The sequence below is a fragment of the Primulina eburnea genome, chromosome 6 (assembly GCF_022965805.1).
Source record: "Primulina eburnea isolate SZY01 chromosome 6, ASM2296580v1, whole genome shotgun sequence".
In the NCBI taxonomy this organism is placed as follows: Eukaryota; Viridiplantae; Streptophyta; class Magnoliopsida; order Lamiales; family Gesneriaceae; genus Primulina; species Primulina eburnea.
In genome coordinates this window covers 16662022-16680699 of record NC_133106.1, presented here as the reverse complement: position 1 = coordinate 16680699, position 18678 = coordinate 16662022, and the positions used below count along the sequence as shown (strand labels likewise).

The 18678-nt window shown below is 35.6% G+C and overlaps 1 protein-coding gene across 2 annotated transcripts; it reads left to right on the top strand.

Moving 5' to 3' along the window:
- The first annotated feature begins 256 nt into the window (after window positions 1-256).
- LOC140833831 (NEDD8-activating enzyme E1 catalytic subunit-like) lies at window positions 257-10687 on the top strand. 2 transcript variants are annotated; one of them, XM_073198270.1, is made up of 9 exons: window positions 257-455; window positions 593-756; window positions 1103-1305; window positions 4142-4374; window positions 4467-4529; window positions 4631-4687; window positions 8865-8986; window positions 9184-9301; window positions 10152-10687. In XM_073198270.1, the coding sequence occupies exons 1-9, from the start codon at window positions 360-362 to the stop codon at window positions 10437-10439; spliced, it is 1344 nt and encodes a 447-aa protein (XP_073054371.1). In that variant the 5' UTR covers window positions 257-359; the 3' UTR covers window positions 10440-10687. The 2 variants fall into 2 exon arrangements, with proteins under 2 accessions (XP_073054371.1, XP_073054372.1); XM_073198271.1 differs by having other exon boundaries at window positions 302-455; window positions 642-756.
- The last annotated feature ends 7991 nt before the right edge of the window (window positions 10688-18678 follow it).

Below are 18678 nucleotides of genomic sequence, written 5' to 3'. Positions count from 1 at the left end.
TAATTACACAGTGATAATAGCATTGTAAGTTTGAAATAATTATCGCGACTATAATATCATTTTTGGCCCAGTAATAACATTAAGGATATTTTTTATAATTTTATCAAAGTTGGGGATATTTTTTATAACATTATACCTAACTATGATCCCTAATACAAGAATCAAAACTACTCGAAGGCCACTGTTTCCCTATTTTCTCTTAATTATTATTTTTTAGACGAGCGACGTATGAACAACTCTTAAAGTCGTGAATATGAGGAGACTTAAAGTCGCAGGAAATGTTTAGTGGATCGACTTTTTTGGAGACATTTTTCTCTCATCGGAACCGAAGGAAGAAATAGCGCATTCTCTGAACAAAAATGGTAGTGTCGCAGGCCAGCCGATCAAGAGATCTGGATAAGCTCCTCCTTCGCCCCGGACTTCTTGTTGGCTCGTCTTTTGAGCCTGGCTCTGAAGTAAATCTCTTTCTAGTCTCGTTTGGTGTTTTTTCCTCTTGCGTAATTTCACAAACATTTGGTTTGTGTTTAGTTTTCCAAATGTAAATATCTATCTGATGGATTGTGATTTTACGTATTGTTGTTAATGGGTGCAGTTAAGAGATGACATAAAAGAGTATGTGAAAGTTTTAGTGGTTGGCGCAGGTGGGCTGGGCTGCGAATTGTTGAAGGACTTGGCTTTGACTGGGTTTCGTAATCTAGACGTGATTGACATGGACCGTATCGAGGTCACTAACCTGAATCGCCAGTTCCTCTTCAGGTACATTTGATGTTACTTTAATTCCGAAAGCTTGTATCGTTATTGTGGCGTGGACTTAACTGGTCAGGCATGGCAGGAAACTAATGTGAAGTTTGTCAACTGAAGATGTTATATTTCAGTGGTTTGTTTGATTAAGTGATGTACATATTATTTCGTTTGTTTTTATGTGGTGGTTGGACAGGTGATGTAAAGTCTATATTGGGTAACTTATCTTTCTCAAGCAACTTGTGCTTGACATATGAAATATCGAGTTCATTCTTAAGTATTTATGCAATAGTCAATTGAGTTTATATTGTTAAGTTCACTTTGGTGAAAATTATTTGCAGCCTTGTTATTTTTTATGCAGGCTTCAAGATGTAGGAAAGCCGAAGGCTGAAGTTGCTGCAAAACGAGTCATGGAAAGGGTTGGTGACGTAAATATCACACCACATTTCTGTCGCATTGAGGATAAACCTTTGGACTTCTATAGTGATTTCAGCATAATTGTCTTAGGTCTTGATTCGATTGAGGCTCGTAGCTATATCAATGCGGTGGCTTGCAGCTTTCTTGGTTTGACTCTATTCTTACAGTTAGTTATACTCTCGTAGTCATAGAAATTAGGAGCTTTAAACCTTTAAGTTCACGTTGTTTCCTTAAAGTTGCATTAGAAAATGAGAAGCTTCAAGAAAACTATATCTTTTAAACTCGTTCCTTTCCCTATTTGCTCATTCTGTCAATATCTTCAATCTTCATCCTCTAATTTTTAATTATTGATTGTTAGAAATCCTTACTTTAAGGCTGCCATGAGTGGGCGAGAAAATGTTTTGCCCTTGCCGGAATTGGACTCTAAACCTCCTGTTATGAACAATTTGTAAGGTTGATCTGATAGTCCATTCTTGGTGAAGTTTTATTCACTAAAAGACAGAAAGAGAATATGCAATATCCAGGAAAAGTGAACGTAGGTCCAAAAAGTACTTCCTCCATAAGACTGTCCTGGTCTAGCAGTGGAGAACTGAGACAAGCATATTTTCCTAGCATGTTAACTGTCTTTGATGACTTTAGTTCATGTAATTTCTTATGTGTAAAGTATGAACTAAGTGACTAGTGATGTTTGAGAAAAGATCAATGTAACCAACTTCAACTAGTTTGGAACTAAGGCTTGTGGAGTGACACTGATTGTGTGGTTTTTCATTATTTTGGTATTTTAGGTTTGTTATAGGCTAAATAGGTGTGCAAGTGTGGGTTATCCATTATTAAGAAAAAATTCACAAGGTTTTGGGCTGAAGTTATCCATTCACGGATAAAGTAAGTCCTTGTTTGGTTGAGGCAAAATATTGCATTCAATCTTTCAGAATACCTTGAGTTTTTCAGATGTCATTATTTTATGTTGCTTATGTTGTTTTCTATACATTTTCTATTGTTATTCAAAATAATGAGACATGTAGCAAATAATCAAGAAAACAATGCTGGGAATGAGAAATATGAATTCACTGACACTTGAACTAGTGTTAGGTCTGGGTCTTACTGCTTTTTGCTGATGGACATAGGTTCTCAGTGATCCATCTTGGCGATTTCTAAGCAATCACATTGTCCAGGCGATCTACAACAACTGTGTTTTTCTATCTTTACTAGCATTTCACCCGTGCGATGCACGGTCAATTATTTTTTCTAATTAATGATTAAAATTAGTAAGTATGATAATCTGTTTCACTTTCTCCATAACGTGAATGTTTATCAAACTAAAATGTCTGTTGTTTTCATATACATATAGATCTGAACAATGAAACACTGAATAAAAGAGCTATTTTTGTATTTCGGCTAAAAAATAATATCACACTTGTGTTAGACAATGAATGACATAATGTGTTTATCAATTAAATCATATACACATATAAATTTATGTACTATGTACAAAACAGTAACTGTAATAAAAATAATGGGGTTTTAATTTCAATAAGGGGTCATATTCTAATTTGAATTTTGAAAAGTCATCAAATTGACATGATACAATAACATATTCATTATAAATTGGTACAATAACATATAAATTATATATTAATTATTAAACATTTAATTTAAATTGTTAAACGGATACTTACATTATACATAATTTTCTCATTCAGCAAATTCATTTTGGGGGAATTTTCTAGATTGACACGAGATGTTAGTTTATATATTTAAATATTAAAATTATTAAGAATGGACATTTGAAAAAATAATTAAAATTAAAATACTAATAAACTAAATGATTATAGATCATACAATTAGAAAACAAGAATATTACAAATTTTGAAAAACTTCCTTAAATACAACATTTGTCGTTGATTTTTTCGGGTTGCTATCACTATCACATATCAAAATTTTAGACCTTTAGGATTCATAACTCTGGATACAGCAACGTACAACTGACCATGACTAAAATAGGGTTCTTCAAAAAAAGTCCTACATGAGACAATGATTGTCCCTGACTTTTATTTATTGTCATTGCCATTGATACAACCAAAGGATACTGTCTTCGTTGAAATTTAAAAGGAAGTCTTGGATCAGAAGGCGTCAATGACATTCTTGGAATAAGCACTTTATGACCTGCATTACTTCCAGTTATAATTTGTCCTTCCAAAACATGGTTTCCGAGCATTGTCACGATCTAGTGCCATTGCATAATCCAAGAGAATGATATATATTCCGCAGCAACATAACCGGAGTTCCAACCTTCAAATTTAACTCGTGATTCGGTACTCCAGAACATCTTATTCCATTTAAGAATTCAGGGGTATGCACATCACTCAGCAAATCAACATTTCTATCTGAAGGACACGTCGTATCAGAACTTAAATACAACCTTCCCTCTGAATGGTTTAGAGATATCATGTATTCATTTATGGATTGAACGACATCAAGTGTTGGTGCCAAAATAGCTCTTTGCTGAAAATATGCATTATTATTGATATTGTTGTCTAATGACGGATACGTACTCTCAACTATTGCTGCAGTAGAATCATTGCCATCTTTGATCAAAAGTTCATCAGGAATATCTATTGTGGCATAACCGTCGTTATATTCTCCACTTTCTCCAATTTTTCCATCTCCTAAATCAGCAATCCAATCTGAAATTTTTTTGATTTTAGCACATTCTTCTTCAGAACCTAAATTTTGTAATCGCATATTTTCTAACCCTATTGAATCACACCTACCCTACTCCCCTGGTATTTATTAAAACGGAAATCCACTCTCAGACACGGGCACCGGAAATTTTCCACTTGTATTCCACTAGATTTTGGCTATCATGTAGGGTTTTGGTGTTTCCTAGGAGTATATTACCTGTTTGCAAAATATTTTGCATACAAAAGGAAGAAAACCTTTCTTGTCGGACTGAACTTGAATTCTTTCTTATTTAATCAACAAGAGTATAACTCCGATGATGAACCCATTGAAGAAACTGTCAAACCTATGGTAGATGGTGGAACTGAAGGATTCAAGGGTCACGCCAGGATTATAATCCCTGGAGCTACACCTTGTTGTGAGTGTACCATATGGCTGTTTCCGCCTCAAGTCAAATTTCCTTTGTGTACTCTAGCAGAAACACCTAGAACTGCTGCACATTGTATCGAATATGCTCATTTGATAAAATGGGATGAGGTGAGCATATTGGTGAATTATATTTTCATCGTTGTCATTATTGAGAATACCTTTTGCATCACATTGTGAGCATATATTTTACCATGGATCAGGTTCATAGTGGGAAAAGTTTTGATCCAGATAATCCTGAACACATGCAGTGGGTTTATTCAGAGGTAAAATGCGGTGTATATCTGTTGACTACCAAAATTGAAAGAAGATTGTTTTCGTGATTTCCTTCCTCTGCTCCTTTGACTTGCATATTCAAATCTCACAGGCTGTCAAGAGGGCAGAGCTCTTTGGAATTCCTGGGGTTACATATTCTTTGACTCAGGTGAGCACTTTGATTTACATCCTTTATATTAGCTGCACGTTTCCAAGTTTTAAATGCTATTAGGGTTACTTATATAGCTCCAATCATTTTTTAGCTTGTGACAAATAATTTAATTATTGTCTGTAATGTCTCACTCGGTTATATGCAACTCTAACATAGAAGAAAGATTAATCACGAAAAGGAATATTTTCTTAACTGAAAACAAAGAACCCAGAGAATAATTGCTCTGTACAAGTCTCCCTCTTCCTAGCAAGATGCTAGTGCTGACTCAACAAGAATGTAATTGGATAATCTCTCATACCCTCTTAACTACTATTTTATCCCTCCCCCCTCTTCACGTGTTTTCCCTTTATTTCTCCTAGCATACATTTTTACTATCTTGGGCTTCTCATTGTCAATCATGCTTAGGTCCTCTGAATTTGATGTTCCTGGGCCCATTGGATTGAAGTCTCTCACATTTGGATCTGGATTCATAACAGTACCGGCATCCTCAAAAATCGCCTTGTCCTCAAGGCGAAAATCAGGAAATTGTCTTTGGAAGTCTTCCAGGTTCTCCATGTATCTTCCTCGTCAGACTGTCCTTTCCATTGCACCCTGAGCTGCTGACATGGCTGCCCTGTTAAGTGTTTAATCCTCCCTGCTAAAATCATATCAGGTTCAAAAGTTATGAGTTAATCAGTGTCCAATTACTCAGGTAATTTGATCTCTGCATCGGTGTTAACCACTGCTTGTTTCAAGCATGAAACATGAAAAACTGGATGTGCCCTAGACCCCTCGGGTAACTGCAACCTGTAGGCAATTGTCCCCACCTTCTTTTTAATCTTAAAAGGCCCATAGAACCTGCTAGCTAATTTCTGAACAACTCTGGTGCAAACTAATTTTTGCCGATGTGGTCGCAACTTCAAATATACCATGCCCCTTTCCTGAAAATGAACCTCCCTCCGCTTTTTGTTAGCATGCTTTGTCATGTGTTGCTGAGCCCTTTCAAGCTTATATTTTAGCTGACTTACAAGCTCATCCCTATCCCACAACGCCTGCGATACTGCTACTACCGCTGTCTCTCTAGGAAGAAATCGAATCATGCTCGGTAATTTGCGTCCGTATACCGTTTCGAACAGACTCATCCCCGCCGATGTTCGATAGGAAGTATTGTACCTATATTCAGCCCAAAGTAGCCACTTAGCCCAATTTTTGGGTTGCTTCAAAGAGTAGCTATGTAAATAAGTCTCAACGCACTTATTCAAAGCCTCACTCTGTCTATCGGTTTCCGAGTGATACGATGTACTCATTTTAAGTTGATTCCCTTGTAGCCTGAAAAGTTCTGATAAAAAAAGACTCATAAATACAGTATCTCTGTCACTCGCATTCGTCTTTGGAACCCCATGAAATCCACCACATTTTTTATAAACACCTGAGCCACTATACTTGCTTTGTAGGGATGTTTGAGCAAAAAAAAGTGTCCATACTTGGAAAATTTGTCAATCACAACTAATATAACATCATACCATTTTGATTTTGGAAGTCCGGTAATAAAATCCATGGCTAAATCCTCCCAAATCACCTCCGGGAGAGCCAACGACTGTAGCAACCCCGCAGGCTTGGTGGCTTCATACTTTTGTTGTGACAGATTATGCACTGAGCCACAAACTTACATCTTTCTTGATTCCCTTCCAATAAAAATTGCTCGCTACCCTTTTATACATTCGTAGTGCTCCGGAATGACCCCCAACTGGGGTGTTATGAAACTCATTTAACAACTTGGAGACCCACTGCGAAGATCGCGGAACTACCAATCTGCCTTTCTTCAATGAACAATCATTGACTAAGGTATAATGTGTGCTGCCCCCATCTTCCCTTCTCGAAGCTTATCAATAATTTTCCTCAGCTCTTGATCTTCCCAAACTGCCTTTTTAATCTCATTTCTACTTTTGTTAAAACAACCAAGTCGCCTTTGTCCTCTCTTCGTGACAAAGCATTTGCTGCCTCATTATCCGACCCTACCTTATACTTGATTTCAAACTCATAGGTGAGCAGTTTGGCCAACCACACAACCCTTGACACGCTACGCGACTCCCATCGCCCAGACACACGCCAAATCGCACCTCCTCATCCGCCTTAATTACCAAATCAGCGATCAAGCTTCTCGCGATGAAGTTGTGGCTCGCATCACTGTCAATCATTGCCACCACTTATAGTCCCGCCATCTGCGCTTCATTTTCAACGTCCGCGGTTGGTTAATTCCGCTGATAGAATACATTGGAGTTACATCGGTAGCTCCAATGTATTGTACTCAATAACAGAGGCTTCCTGCCACGCTTCAACCTCACTTTCTTGACAGGCCAATTTCATCCCTAGTTGCCCCGTGCTCTATCTCGCCTTCTTCCCCATCCTCTTCGGCCAGAATGGTCACCCTTAAACTCTTATTCACGCATCGATGCAGTGGTTGGTATGGTTCCTCACATTTAAAGCACAACCCCTTCTCCATCCTATGCAAGTACTCTTGTTTGTGATACTATCCGACCCTCACGATTCTTCGGTGCTGGAACTCTAGTTATTCCGCCACTATTCCCCCAAAGATTTGATCGCAACCCCCTCGTAAGTTGTCGTAAGCTGGTATCCCTCTCTTGGACTCATCGTTTTTGCAATGACACGCGATTGTGGTCTACCAGAGTGACGATACTTATCAAGGGAGTGGGCCTGATTAGCCCAAACCATATTCATGGGCCCTCTCTGTTCAAGACCCAGGCCAAGTCCAGATCGACTTCTGCCACGATCCATCACCTTCGCAAACAACTCAACTTCCAATCCCCTTGCTAGCAACATTGCGCGATCCACCGTTCTAGCATTATGAACGATCATTCACCGACGAATCTTCTCCCGCAACCCACTCATAAAGTAACCCAGACATTGATCTTCTTGAACGTCACCAATTTGCGCGACCAACATCTCAAAGCTTTCAATATAGATGTCGATCTATTGTTGTCCCTGTTTCAGCGACGCTATCGGCTCAAATTGGGTTAACATCGTACCCACCCTACCTCTTAATTAATTCTTCAGCAAACCGATCCCAGTTCATGTTGGGAAACAAGACCATCATCCAGCGGAACCAATGGGTGGTGTATCCCTGCATACAAATGTAAGCCAATTTGAGCTTACATCGGATCGGGGTGTCATGAACATCGAAATATTGCTCCACCTTCCCCAGCCAGCCCATCGGATCCTCTCCTTCGAAAACAGGTAACTCAATCCACCTTAATCTTATTCTCATCTCTTATGTGACTATTTTGTGACCTCCTCCATCTGTGGCCGCCTCACTCTCCCTCCTTCCGTTGTCTGCCAGGCTCTCCTTCTAGCGCCTCGTCATATTGATTGTTGGTAACTGTCACTCCTCCCTGTGCTTTAATCAACTACTCCATCAACACCCTCAGGTAACTGAAACCTCCGAGAGTTTGATCGAGTTTATCTAGCTTGCCCTGCACCTATAGCATACTCTCCTGCAACTCATTCACCGATCGTTCCATTGTTTCAAACTTCGCATCGTTTCGTGTGATGGCTATCGTCGTCGATCGTCTCTCGAATCCGGCATGTCGGACTAATGCAATGTCTCACTCGGTTATATGCAACTCTAATATAGAAGAAAGATCAACCACGAAAAGGATTATTGTATTAACTGAAAACAAAGAACCCAAAGAATAATTGTTCTATACAATACTACAATTCACTAGGGATGTAAACGAACCAAATCGTTTGTGAGCTATTCGAAGCTCGATTCGATAAAAGCTCGTTTAATGAGGCTCGTTAAGATAAACAAACCAAACTCAAGCTTTACAGTATTCGGCTCGTTAGCTCGTGAACATGTTGGTTGGTATGTTCATGAGTAATCTGTTAGATGAAAAAATAATAGTTTTGATAATATTATTTACAAACTTCGTTAAATAAAGGTCGAGCTCGGCTCGATTATAAACGAACCAAGCTCAAACATTCAAGAGTTCGGCTCGGCTCGAATCGATTACATCCTTACAATTCTCCCTCTCCCTAGCATGATGCTAGTGCTCACTGAAAAAATCATTTGGATCTGGATTCATATCATTGTCTTGCATGTAATTTTCTAATTCTTATGTGTTTTCGGCTATTTAGGTTATATCAGTTCTTTAGTTATTTATTATTTTTCTTACAGGGTGTGGTGAAGAATATAATTCCAGCCATAGCTTCTACAAATGCTATTATCTCAGCTGCATGTGCCTTGGAAACCTTAAAGATTGTTTCTGGATGTAGCAAAACATTGTCAAATTACTTGACGTATGACATCTTTGACTTTGGGATTCGGTTCTAGTCAAAGTGTCCATTTTTAAAAGTGATTTGAATTGCCTTCTACAAGTTAACCGGATCCCACCAGTGTCCATTGACTATGAAGTCCTGTTTTGTTATTTTCTTTGAATTGATCTGGTTTCTTATTGTTAATCCCGATTAATTGGTGTCTACTGTTTTTGTCATAGGTATAATGGAGTTGAAGGTCTCCATACCAAAGTCACAGAGTTTGTAAAGGACAAAGACTGCCTTGTTTGTGGTCCTGGTGTTCTTATTGAGTTGGAGAGGTCTATTACTTTAAAAAAGGTGTCTTCTGTAGCTTCTGGCTTGCTTAATTGCATTAATCTTAATGATGATAGTTGTACATGTTAGTTTAATTCATTTTGAGTTGGAGAGGTCTATTACTTTAAAAAAGGTGTGTCTTCTGTAGCTTCTGGCTTGCTTAATTGCATTAATCTTAATGATGATAGTTGTACATGTTAGTTTAATTCATTTTGCAATTAAACTTGTTCGATAAAACTGATGCTGCATGTTTTAAAGCGTTCAAGAAATTGCTGAACTCACTTTAAGTCATGCATCTTTGATTCTTCTTTCTGCTATAGCTTGTACTAAACCCATTGTATCCCCAGCTAGGCTAAACTGAGTTCATTCCATGTCATGTTTTGAACATTATGACTGGATCCAAATGCTTAAAAATTGATCACATGTCCTGATTATTACAATGACGTTTTTGTTTTTGTTATTTACGTCTTCTTGACCTGTAACTGATGTGCCCAGCCTTGTGAATCTTTGGGACCCTATTTTTTCGACACGTTTCCAACATTCCTCTCCAAAACGAATACTCCATGGCAAAAGTATTTCTCAGCCAAGACTAATTATAGTATTCACAATTATTAGAATGTTTTCTTGTTACATATTGCTTAGAAGATATTGATCCACCGGTATGATTTTGGCTACATGACTTCTAGTATTATTTTATACGCATATCCAAATTTCCTAAATTAAGATTTTGTCCGACTCTTTTGTGGAACATTAAGCAAATCTAGTCTGTATAGACTGAAAATTATTTGTTTGTCCTGCATACTTCTCTGATCTTCTAAGACTCCACATTTTTGGAGCTCGTAAGTTGATTCTATTTCTTTGTGTGCTGCAACAGTTCATCGATCATCTCGAAGATCATCCTCGACTTCTACTCACTAGAGTGAGTGTAACTCACAGAGGGAAGAATTTGTACATGCAGGCGCCTCCTGTACTAGAGGAGATGACCAGATCAAACCTAGATTTACCCTTGTTTGAACAAATGGGTGAAATCTCCAAAGATATTATCCACGTTAATGGTATGTCCGGAAAAGGTGACAAGAAACAGTCATGCTTGAGGAAATTATGTATTGTGTTCAAAGGGGTCGATGGAGTTGCAGATATCGATGTGGCTGGTGGTGCATAGCTCCCAAAATGGCTCAAATTTTTTTAACCCGTTATGCACCTACTATTTAATCTCATATCTTTAGCACTTATAGTCCATCCTCAGAAGCCAGAGGAATCAGTGAGATAGGCATGGATTGTCTTTGTACCTTTATTTTTCTCCTCTGTGTTGGAGGCCTGTCAATTTGAAATATCTTGTCAATGGAACTGAAATTTTGCTCCACTTGTGACACTCAATAAACATGGTCACGGGTTCGCTTTGTCTGTTTACGCTACAATCAACGTGGTCCTCGACTAAGAACTAAAGCCAAAGAAATCATGCCCATAAGTTCTTGAGGATCTCGATTTTTTTTTTCTAATCTTAATTCATAAATTTTAAATTACTAAATAAAATAATTTAACATAGTCATGAATCATAATAATTTAACAATTTAAATCTCAAGTGCATAAAATAAATCTAAAATCATCAACTAACAAAATATCCTATATCGACCTTTAGAAGATCAACTAACAATAAAAATACAAAATAAATATCTAATAAAAATCATTAATATATTCTTTAAATTCTTAATCTAATAAGCTAGTGCTGAAACATAAAGGTCTTCGAGTGTGTACTGCTGCACTCGATTCACTCAATCGTCACCGTCTCTCATAAAATCAACAAATCTTGCATCATACAAACCTAGTGAGTCTAAAGACTCAACACGTTCTTGTTTGATCTTCAATATGTTGTATTTATAAGCCCCAACACAAGGAATATATCTGTTACATTGTAAATCTCAAATGTATCCTCACACAAGGGCTTGTGCTCTCAACTATCTGATTTCTTCATGCCAACTGTCCATGTTTTGAATCCCCTTCAAAAGTTCTTGTTTGATCTTCAATATGTTGTATTTATAAGCCCAAACAATTATATATACGTTAGACACAAAAATATAACCGTTTGGAAAGTTTTTGTACTGTTTCTGAAATTGCAACAGTCAAATTCAGCTTGCTGCGCATTTTCCCGACTGGTCAACTCTGGTCAGCTCAACTGGTCGTTCAGTTCAACTGGTCAGCAGCTTGTTCTGTTCAGTTGGTCAACTGCTGGTTCAGTTCAGTTCAGCTGGTCAGCAGTTAGTTCAGTTTATCTGGTCAGCAGCTGGTTCAGTTCAGTTGGTCAGTAGCTGGTTCAGTTCTGTTGGTTGGTCAACTGGTCAGCAGCTGGTGTGCTGAAATCAGCGATTTCAGTTTGTACAGAACCAGTAGCTTCATCGTCATTTATCAGCATCGTAAGCTTCGATTCAGACTTTGACTTCTCAAGATGATTTGTAGATCATTGTCTTATCTTTCCAGCGCATACTGAGTCGCCTCATTTCGATAAACGAACTGAGAGATATGACCAAAATACCGCAGCTGCTCAAACCCAACTGATTGTTATTTTCATGTGATCAGTTCGGTAATTCAGCGATCAGTTAGACCATGATACCATCCGATTTTTCCCAACTGACGTGAACTACAACTTGTTTCAAATTGCGTTTTCTGATCAGTCCAATTAGCGGATTGTCATCTGGATTGTCCAGCTGAGAGATATATTCCAAACACCGAAACTTGCCAGAAATTCAGTTGGTGCAGAATTCAATTTCAGCTTGCTTCTTGTTTTAACAACTTAACACTTGAGTAAATATGTTAGAAACACAATAACAAATTTTGTTAACTTCAAAATCAAGATTGCAAACTTGAAAAGTTCCAACAATCACCCTGATAAACATAAAAATTGTACATTAATTAAATGTTTTATAATATAAATATATAGTTTTTGTTTTATTAAATGTTTAAATATTATATGTTTTATAAGAAATTGTATAAAATATAAGTTGTTGTGTAATTATATATTTTTACTATTTTTTATATGTTCGATAAAACAAGAATAAACTTGGCGTTGCAAATGGGATTAAGATGATTCTTGGACCTGTAGAAAGTTTATGTTAATATCTACAATATTGGTGGCAAGCATGAGATAAAAATCCTCTCACAATTGAGATCAAATTAAGCAACAAATAAAGTTACCAATGGAGTGGCAGTTTTAACATGCTCTAGTATTTTGACCATATCTCACAAATTACTTGGTCAAATTGTTTGAAAAAAATACCACAACTAGACAACTCAATTATCCACATGTTTCTTTTTATGTGAAGAAGCAAATTCGGAGAAGAAGATTTTCAAAAGTGATGTGTAATATAATATAATATCTTGGAACACCAATGAAGATTTATGTGTAAAAAAATAATATTTTATTTGTGGTTGTCTCCCTAAATTTGGCTATAAATAGGGGTGCATTGTAATGTATTGAGATATCTCTCATTCTATGAACAAACCTTTGAGTTCATAATATTTCTTTCTATATTTTTCCTTTATTACTTCATTTAAATATAATTAGCATGTTAATTTCATATTCAAAGTTTTACACTTTGAATACTGAATAGCTAACTTCCTAATGTTGAGATGAAAAGGTGAAACTTTTGACATGATATAAGGTTACTAAAAGGTAAGAATCTATGTTTTATATTATATAATCATTTTTTATTGTTTATGTTATATTTATTTTTTTAAGCATTTTTATACCCTACTTATAAGTGGGAGTTTTGATTTATTGTTGCTATATGTTACACTAAATTCTTGGAACCATTTAAATGTTAGTTTGGTATTACCAACCATTTAAAGTGGATGCCTTGGTTTATTGTATATGAATATATTATAATATTAAATTACTTGAAACCATTTAAATGTTTGTTTGGTTTTACCAACCATTTAAAGTAGGATCCTTGATTTACTATATATAAATATATCATAATATTAATTTCTTGGTACCATTTAAATGTTAGTTTGGTTTTACCAACCATTTAAAGTGGGAACCTTGATTTAGTGTTTACAAATATATATAGCACAATAAATACTTGACAACATTTATAAGTTTTGGTATATATTATATACGTATAAGATAATAATATATAACATAATATAAATATGTTAGTTAATATATTGGAACCATTTTATTGAATGGATTTCAATAATGTTCGTTATTGTTAACTTTATTAAAATACCAAGAGTGGATCCTTTAATCTCAACTACTTAAATTAAAATTTGAACAATTAAAAATTACCAATTAAATATTCAAACAACTAAAAGAAAAAATAAATAAAAAAACATTGTAGTGGACTTGTAATTACCTTAGCTTCCTTGTGGATACGATTTTCGAACTCATCGAATTATACTACTTGTGGACAACCTGCTCTTGGGAGTGCAACAATCAAAGTCGTAACAAGTTTTTAGCGCCGTTGCCGGGGAAGTATAATTTAATTTCAAGTCTATTTAATTTTGTTTATATTTTATTTTTCTTTATTTGAATTTTTATTGCTTTTGTGTGTTTTTATTCTTTTGCATTTGCATTTGCGTGAACATTTGGTCACGTACACTTAGTGGTCGATTCATTCGAAATAACCCTTTATTTTTACAAAACATGGCGGAAGAACCCATCCAAGAAAATGAAGATGAAATTCAATCTCAACATGATCATGATAGACGAAGAACACTTAGAGATCACATGAATCCTACACGTACTAGTGCACCTTCATGTCTAGTTTTTCCCCCTGATGCATCTCATTTCAATTTTAAGCCTGGTATTATCCAACTTTTACCCAGTTTTCATGGTTTAGATTCTGAAAATACATACATACATTTACGAGAGTTTGAAGAAGTGTGCAACACATATAATGATCTAAATTGTAGCATGAACACCATTCGACTTAAGCTTTTTCCTTTTTCTTTAAAAGATAAAGCTAAAACTTGGCTACAAAATCTTAGATCGGGATCCATTCGAACTGGGGCTGAATTGCAACAACAATTTTTGAAAAAGTTTTTTCCATCTCATAGAACAAATTCTTTCAAAAGGAAAATCATTACTTTCAGTCAAAAACAAGGAGAAACTTTTTATCAGTGTTGGGATAGATACAAAGAATTGATTAATCTTTGTCCACGTCATGTTTTTGAAATTTGGAGAGTTGTTTCTCAATTTTATGAAGGCTTAACACCTAAAGATAGGCAAATAGTTGAATTTATGTATAATGAAACATTTGAAGATAAAGATCCAAATGAGGCAATTGAGTATCTCGATTCATTAGCTAAAATGCTCAAAATTGAGACACTATAGGTACAATCGAACCATCAAACAAGATTCAATCTCCTACATCTGGTGGAGGTATGTACACTAAAAGATGAACATGATCTTCAAGCTAGATTTACCTCTTTGGCAAGAAAAGTTGAGGCACTTGAATCGAAAAAAATGGTCAATTAAAAGCTATTCAAGAAATTGCGTGTCACATCTGTGATACAAGTGATCATTCTACAAAAGATTGTCCCACTTTGCCCTCTTTTAAAGAATGTCTCCATGAACAAGTCAATGTTTTGAACAATTTCAAAAGGCCAAATTTTGAACCATTTTCTCAAAATTACAATCCAGGCTGGCGAAATCATCCAAATTTTAGTTGGAGGAATGATAATGCTGCACAATTTTCACAACCACATTTCCAAAATCAACAAAATTTTCAAAATTATGCACCTTATGTTCCTCCAACTAAAAGGAATTTGGAAGATACATTGACTTCTTTCATTGCAAAACAAGAGGCTATCAATACTCAAACTGCTCAAACCATGACAGATTTGAAAGATACTCTCGCTAAATTTGCATCTGCACTTAATGTTCATGAAAAAGGTAAATTTTCTTCACAACCTCTGCCTAATCCCAAGGATCATCATTCACAAACTGGAACTTCTGGAACTCAACCGATGCATCAGGTAAAATCTGTTATTACCCTTCGAAGTGGTAAGGTTGTGGAAAAATCCAATCTTGAATCTTGTGAAGATGATGATAAATCAACTCCAAAGGGTAAGGAAGTGGAACCCATAACTTGCCAAGAGGAGGTTCAACAGACAGTGTCACCACCATTCCCTCATGCATTGAAAAATACAAAAAGATCAAATTTGAATTCTGATATATATGATATTTTTAAACAAGTAAAAGTTAATATTCCTTTATTAGATGCAATAAAACAGGTACCATCATATGCCAAATTTTTGAAAGACTTGTGCACTGTGAAAAGAAAATTGAATGTGAAAAAGAAAGCATTTTTAGCCGAACAAGTAAGTGCAATCATTAAAAATAATAATACTTTGAAATACAAAGACCCTGGTTGTCCTACTATTTCATGTATTATTGGAGAACGAAAGATTAAAAAAGCCTTGCTTGATCTTGGAGCTAGTGTAAATTTACTTCCATATTCAGTTATCAAGAACTCAATCTAGGCGAGTTAAAATCTACTTCGGTAACACTTTTACTTGCCGATAGATCTGTTAAAGTGCCAAGAGATATGGAAGAAGACGTATTGGTCCAAGTTGATAACTTTGTATATCCTGTCGATTTCGTAGTTTTAGATACACAACCTATCGAAGTTTTAATGCAATTCCTGTAATTCTGGGTCGTCCATTTTAGCAACTTCTAACACTCTTATAAATTGCAGAAATGGAATAATGAAGTTGTCATTTGGTAACATGACCTTGGAGCTCAATGTTTTTAATCTTTGTAAGCAACCACATGACAAAGGAGATGAAAGTGAAGATGAAAATATTATTGAAACTCTTGTGGAAAAAAACATTCAAGAAGGGAGTACTCGTGATCAATTAGATATTTGTTCAATTGAAACTGTTAAAGAAAATATTGAAATTGATCTTGATGAATTTATCAGGTATCACTCGTTACCAGGATCAGAGAAGAATTTGATGCAAAATATGAGAACAAAGACGAACCACCCATATTGGAGTTAAAACCCAAGCCAGAAGAATTGAAGTATGCATTTCTTGGAGAAGATGAAACATATCCGGTGGTAATTTCTTGCAAACTAGAAAGTGATCAAGAAGGTAAATTAGTTGATATGCTTAAAAGACATAAAAATGCAATTGGTTGGACACTAGAAGATCTCAAAGGCATTAATCCACTAATTTGCACTCACAAAATTCACTTAGAAGAAAATGCAGAAACATCTCAACAACCACAAAGGAGATTAAATCCACACATGAAAGATGTTGTGAAAACTGAAGTTCTCAAACTACTTGATGTTGAAAATATCTACCCTATTTCTGATAGTAAGTGGGTAAGCCCAACACAAGTAGTTCCAAAAAAATCTGGCATCACAGTGATAAAAAATGAAAAAGGTGAATTGTTAACAAGTTGAGTCCCATCTAGTTGGCGGATGTGTATTGATTATAGAAAATTAAATGACGCCACTAGAAAAGATCATTTTCCATTATCATTTTTGGATAAAATTTTAGAAAGAGTAGCAGGTCATCCATACTACTGTTTTCTTGATGGATATTCAGGTTATTGTCAAATTCCCATTGCACTCGAAGATCAAGAAAAAACTACATTCACATGTCCTTTTGGAACATTTGCATTCAGAAGGATGTCATTTGGTTTATGCAATGCCCCAGCAACATTTCAAAGATGTATGCTAAGTATTTTTTGCGTCATGGTTGAAAATTATTTGGAAATTTTCATGGATGATTTAACTGTCTTTGGGAATACATTTGATAATTGTCTTGAAAATTTGGAAAAAGTTTTAAAAAGATGCGAGGAAAAATGTCTTATTTTAAATTGAGAAAAATGTCATTACATGATTACTTCTGGAATTGTTTTGGGACATGTCGTGTCATCTCATGGAATTGAAGTTGATAAAACAAAAGTTGATGTCATTGCCAATTTACCCTCTCCAGAAACCATTAAAGAAATTCGTTCATTTTTGGGGCATGCTGGGTTTTATAGAAGGTTTATAAAGTACTTTAGTATAATCTCTAAACCCATTTGTAACCTTTTAACAAAAGACACTGTATTTGAGTGGACTCAAGAATGTCAAAATGCTTTTGATAAAATTATTCGACATTTAACATATGCTCCTATCATGCAACCTCCTGATTGGTATTTACCATTTGAAATCATGTGCGATGCGAGTGATTATGCAGTCGGTACAGTACTGGGTCAAAGAAGAAACGGTAAGCCTTACGTGATATATTATGCAAGTAGAACTTTAAACAATGCTCAAATGAATTACTCCACAACTAAAAAAGAATTACTTGCTGTAATATTTGCATCAGATAAATTTCGTTCTTATTTGATTGGATCAACGACTATTGTGTTTACTGATCATTCTGCTATTAGATATTTGTTGACAAAACAGGATGCAAAGCCACGACTGATATGATGGATTTTGTTGCTCCAAGAATTTGACATTGTGATCAAAGATAAAAAAGGAACCGAGAATGTCGTAGCCGATCATTTATCGAGACTAGTAACATGATCATCTTGTGAAATGACACCAATTAACGATAATTTTCCTGATGAACATCTATTTTCTGTTACTACTACACCTTGGTTTGCTAACATAGTAAATTTTCTTGTGACAGGAAAAATGCCACCGCAATGGAGTTCCCAAGATAAAAGAAAATTTTTGAATGGGGTAAAAAACTTTTATTGGGATGATCCGTATCTGTTCAAGTATTGTCCAGATAAAATTTTTCGACGTTGCATACCCGACAATGAGGTAAGTAGTGTTATTAAATTTTGTCATTCAGAAGCATGTGGAGGACATTTTTCTTCAAAGAAAACGGCTGCAAAAATCTTGCAGTGTGGATTTTATTGGCCCACTTTGTTTAAACACACCCACGAAATCTGCAAGATCTGTGAAATCTGTCAAAAATTGGATGCGATTTCAAAAAGAAACATGATGCCTTTGAATCCTATCATGGAAATTGAAATCTTTGACCGTTGGGGAATTGATTTTATGGGACCTTTTCCACCGTCGTTTGGATACTTTTGTATTTTAGCTGCAGTTGATTATGTTTCTAAATGGATAAAGGCAATTCCATGTCGAACAAATGATCATAAAATCGTCATCAAATTTTTAAAGAAAATATTTTTAATAGATTTGGAATTCCTCGAGCCATGATAAGTGATGGGGGCACTCACTTTGTTAATAAAAAATTTGCTTCATTAATGAAAAAATATGGTATTACACATAAAGTAACTACTCCTTATCATCCTCAAACAAATGGACAAGTTGAATTAGCTAATAGGGAGATAAAGAAAATTTTGGAAAAAATTGTTAACTCAAATAGAAAAGATTGGTCTCGGCGACTTAATGATGCACTTTGGGCATATCGAACAGCTTTTAAAA

Bases quoted from the DNA above. Each gene is read 5' to 3' on its own strand.
- LOC140833831 (XM_073198270.1), top strand. From the start codon at position 360: ATGGTAGTGTCGCAGGCCAGCCGATCAAGAGATCTGGATAAGCTCCTC. The intron at 456-592 runs GTAAATCTCTTT...TAATGGGTGCAG, and splicing joins CTTTTGAGCCTGGCTCTGAA to TTAAGAGATGACATAAAAGA. The intron at 4,688-8,864 runs GTGAGCACTTTG...TTTTTCTTACAG, and splicing joins TTACATATTCTTTGACTCAG to GGTGTGGTGAAGAATATAAT.